The following is a 4,643-nucleotide window of genomic DNA, read 5'->3' on the forward strand; positions in this document are numbered from 1 at the left end:
TTCAGTACCCTCTAATGGTAGTACTGAGTAGTTGTATTCTCTGCCATCTGTGGAGTCAATTTAAACAATGTGACTATTTCGATGCACTAGGTAATGTACTCTTACTGTCTCGATCCAGTGTGTTTTTCATTACTTCGGGTGTTTTTTTGCCATTTGCTTGCACCAGGTTACTTAACCCACACGAAATTTTTAACTCTTCTGCATCTTTTGCAGGGATCTTCTGATCTATAGATTTCTTACTCTAGCGAGACATATAGGCTGTACTGGTTATGTATAACCTTTTTTCTTTATCAAGTACTTGTGTCCCCTAGCCTCAAGTCCCTGTCAGATTGTTGGTGGAGGTTCTATTTATTTCAAGGAATGCGTTTGCAAATATGTGATAACGGACTCTATTATTATGTTTCAAGGCATATGATATGGATGTGAGGATGAAGATGAACAGAGACTTGAGCCCCGACCTGGCAAAGGTCTCCATCCACACCAGACATAAAGAGATGAAGAAAATGCAAGTTGTGTATTATTTGAGCAGAGGCGGTCAGCTTGAACATCCCCACTTCATGGAAGTCGTCCTACCTTACAATCAAGAGCTACGCTTGAGAGGTATTTAGCATTTACTTTACCTGAAACATACTTTCAGTCACCAGTTTTCAGCTTCTTTTCTCTGAAACATAGTGCCATAGATTTCAAATAAAAGTTTAATCTTGGTTTAAGGGGATCTTTCGAATATGAATGTAGTTACGGCTGTTTTTTCTTCTGAATTTAGATTGGTGTAAGTTTTTTTAAAATATCAATATTTTTAGTGATATTTCATGATCTATTATTAAGATGTTGAGGAGTATAAGAAGATGAAAAATCTCTGCTCTCTGACATTCCGATGATAGATTGAGGAAATATAATTTATAGAAATCTTAATGGTAGTTTTGGGAAATTGTTTCTGAAATGAACTCTTACCTGTATTGGAAATTTGAACCACAACCAACCATCCATTATCAGAAGAAAAATGTGTCGGTACAAATACAATCTTGTAACACTACATTAATTCATGGAGAATATGTTGTTGTGTCAATTGAGACTAACAATGGTTTAGAACGGTTCCTTCGTTATGTTGTTACATTTGCAGATGTAGCAGATCGTTTGACCACTCTGAGAGGAAAAGCTCTGCCCTCATTGTTCTCCTGGTCTTACAAAAGGTACTGATTGATAACCATGTATAAGTTATCACAAAGGTTTTCGGCTGGGTAAATTGTAGAAAAGGCAAGGATGTAACTTATTATGCTTCCTTACTTAGATCCAGATGAATCAATAATGATTTGTTTTGTCGAATCCCATTGTTTCATTTTTGAACTTTCTGTCGTGCTGACACAAGAATCTTCTTTGCAGAAGACAATAATACCTTATAATATATTGTTTGAGAACTTAGTGTGTGTATGCATGCAATGCAGGAGCTACAAGAATGGTTATGTTTGGAACGATTTGTCCGAGGATGACATTCTATACCCAGTTGACGGAGTTGAATATGTTCTCAAGGCTTCAGAGCTCTTTGATGGGTGTTCTGGTTTGTGCCCTAAACTCCTGTTTGTTTCCTTTTACTTAAAATTATCTTTATCATTTGCTTCTGTATGGAGAGATCTATAATGAAAGAGCTTATATTGAATATTGTTAACATGGTATTCTTGGTTCTACAAATTCAAGTTCATATACATGTCATTGAGACTCAATGAACTCATATAATTCTTTGTATGTATCAGAGAAGTATCAAGGAGCTGCAAGCAACAAGATATTGAGTACGAAGCAATCTCTTGAAGGCTTGACATCTATCCATTCCCAAGACAAGACTCCGAGCCATTCTAGTAATAGATCTCTTGTTGCTAAGACCAAGTTAATGGGTAAACCTGCAGCTGAAAATGGGCATGAACATTCCCATGGTCATAATGATCTATTACCCACCAAGCTCCCCTTTTCTCAAAATGGCTGTAGAACCCAAACCAAAGCTATGATCAGAGACGATGACATAGGCAATATAAGCACTAGATCTGAGCCTCCCCATTACCGCCCAAGATCAGAAGAAAAAATACACAACCAATCCATTATTGTTGATGGAGAGTACAAACTTTTCAAGTCGGGACCCCTGGACTCCAAGATAACTCACCTGGCCGATGCTGCCACACAGACCAGTGAAAGACGTGGGAAAACAGTTTTCACCGAGGGAGAAGAAGATGGAGAAGAAGCATCAAAAAGGAGTGAGAGCAGTCAGAACTCAACAGAGTTAAGTGGGGGAGAACAGTCTCCCTTATCTTCTTCCTCAAACTGTTCTGCTCGAGTCCATGATGAAACCCACCAGACAAAACCAGTGAGAAAAACAGTGAGATTCGAGGAACCCAACATAACTCAATCCTCCGCTAGATTCAGTTTGCTGCAGTTAATCTCATGCGGATCGTTGGGAGTAGAAGACACTAATATTCAATCGGTGTCTCACAAGCCTGTGAGATCTTCAGGGACTACACCAGCTCGAGTCTCAGTTGATTCTAAGAATGATGTCCAGACTCAAACTGAGGTTGTTGCTAATAGAACGCTCGGAGAAGAGCTGGATTTTTTGGGCGAGGATCTACGCATGGCCAATGCTCAGAGGGCAGAGAAGGAGTATTTCAGCGGCAGTATTGTTGAAATGAAAGCTCATGTCGAAGCTGACGCAGAATCAGATCCCAAACTCATCAGATCTTCTTCGTATAATGCTGAAAGGTAGGTCATGGGGTTTGTTAATCTTATTACATTTAACTGATTAATTTTGAAATTAATTTATTGAGCATCATCTGAAATGTTGATGCTGATAAATTCACACACAATCTTATCACCTAGCGCACGAATATAATCATTTTATTGATTTATGTTGTGATAGTAGTTGGTCTAGTCAAATTAATCAATGTATGTTTCATGAGTAGTGGTTAATATGAACCTATCTCTCATAAGAATTAATAGAAAACTTAGCACTAATTGTGTTTAGGTGATGCTTACAGATGTGAGGGGGATCGTCTATCCGAGTAATACTGCTATCTGAGTGCTCTTAACTAGAGAGTTCCTTCCATGATTAAATCCACTATGCTTTCAACCTCACTTTCTATGCATTTTATGACCCATATAAACCATTCTCTAACAAGAATGAATGACATTCTTAGCACTAGAAATTTTTTATTATTTTATACACCTCTTTACTTACATCTTGATGATAGATATAGAATGTGATCCAAACAATAATATTAAATAACTCAAATATAATCTAAACTATAAACTATTAGGCCAAAATACTCAACACTCATTATTATAAGTTATCATAAGGATTGTGTATGCTATTTGTTCTTGTGAGGGATTTAGTGCTATATGTGTTCTGCATTATCATGAGAAACAAACACGAGTCAATAAGTTTTTGACTTTAAGTGTTTCTAAGATTCTTCAAATGTTTGATTTGATTTTTTTATTTGTTTCAAGATTTATAAATTATGGAGAGTCATTTCCAATCATCATCGTCCACTGATAGTTCAATTGTTTATTGCTCCGGTTGTCAACGTTTTTTGTTTGCAGAGGATCAAAGTCAGAGATGGCTGCCATGGTTGAGAAGGAGAGAGATCAGGTTAGCACTAAAACGAAATGCATTCCCAGATTGAAGTCTTCAAAGAAGGATTCACAGAGAACACCCACCAGAGAGTTAATGAATGACAGAAACATCCATGGGAGCTGCAGTAACAGATTTCCTTGAGGAACTGAGAATATTTTCTCGTGTACTACTGTTTTCATATAATAAATGCTACAGTGGATTGGGCAGAGATAAAATGTACTGGCCCGCTGCAGGATTATGTCGTGCTTTTGTATTTTTTATTAACGTCTGGGCAATCATGAACAAATTTTAGGCTCATGTTTCCAAGTTCTGTGTGGCGTAATCAATGCGAAATTTGTAGTTTAGAAAACATGTTCCTCTGCTTTCACGTTTATCAACGTTACGGTGTGCCTCATTTACTCTTAAAGCGGCTAATTTCCAGTCGACTGTCAGTTAATTGTACGGGACCGTGTACATTCACTCCAATTTATTTGAGATGAATCTGCATCTTACACGTTTCATAATAGAGCTTCTATAATGAACAAAGCCCTGCGAAACACAATGGACCGTTCGGTAGAAGATAGAAATCAACGAGAGGGTAGTGGAAAGGACTCTTCAACTAGGGGAAGGGATTCTTACTTATATTTTAATTTTACATATATTAAATTCTAGGCTCGATTGCAATGGTTTGTTCAGTATTTTTTTATGTGAGTTAGTTGTGTAAAATTGAGGTTTTAGCTTTTGAGTATTTATTGAATTCTTTAAAGGAAAAGTTTTATTAATCGATGGGGTCTAATGACCTTGATAATTTTATGATAGATACTTTCCAAAAGATAAGTTTTTGAGAGTGATGATGAGTACCCAATAATCGATTGCTTTACACTAATTAGTTAATACTTGAAATGTAGTTCTGAGTACAATAATGTTTTTGTTACGCAACACATTGCACAAAAAAGGTGACATTTAATTTTTTTTATATTGGTGTACATATTTACAAAGTCAAAAGATTAATTGGAGAATACAAAGTGACTATATTAATGTACTTTTAATATTA

General features: G+C 36.5%; 1 protein-coding gene across 1 annotated transcript; it reads left to right on the forward strand.

The window, feature by feature from the left end:
• The first annotated feature begins 401 nt into the window (after positions 1-401).
• On the forward strand, positions 402-3,907 carry LOC149535555 (protein SOSEKI 2-like). Its single transcript, XM_089805080.1, has 5 exons — positions 402-600; positions 1,121-1,190; positions 1,443-1,555; positions 1,749-2,739; positions 3,577-3,907. Exons 1-5 carry the CDS (start codon positions 417-419, stop codon positions 3,749-3,751), a joined length of 1,533 nt encoding a protein of 510 aa, XP_089661206.1. The 5' UTR covers positions 402-416; the 3' UTR covers positions 3,752-3,907.
• The last annotated feature ends 736 nt before the right edge of the window (positions 3,908-4,643 follow it).

Source organism: Cupressus sempervirens, chromosome 10, assembly GCF_028749045.1.
Source record: "Cupressus sempervirens isolate cs-2001-9-10 chromosome 10, ASM2874904v1, whole genome shotgun sequence".
Classification (NCBI taxonomy): Eukaryota; Viridiplantae; Streptophyta; class Pinopsida; order Cupressales; family Cupressaceae; genus Cupressus; species Cupressus sempervirens.

Coding starts and splice junctions, on each gene's coding strand:
- LOC149535555 (XM_089805080.1), top strand. CDS start 417: ATGGATGTGAGGATGAAGATGAACAGAGACTTGAGCCCCGACCTGGCA. Junction 1,556..1,748: donor GCTCTTTGATGGGTGTTCTG/GTTTGTGCCCTA, acceptor TGTATGTATCAG/AGAAGTATCAAGGAGCTGCA. Junction 2,740..3,576: donor TCTTCGTATAATGCTGAAAG/GTAGGTCATGGG, acceptor TTTTGTTTGCAG/AGGATCAAAGTCAGAGATGG.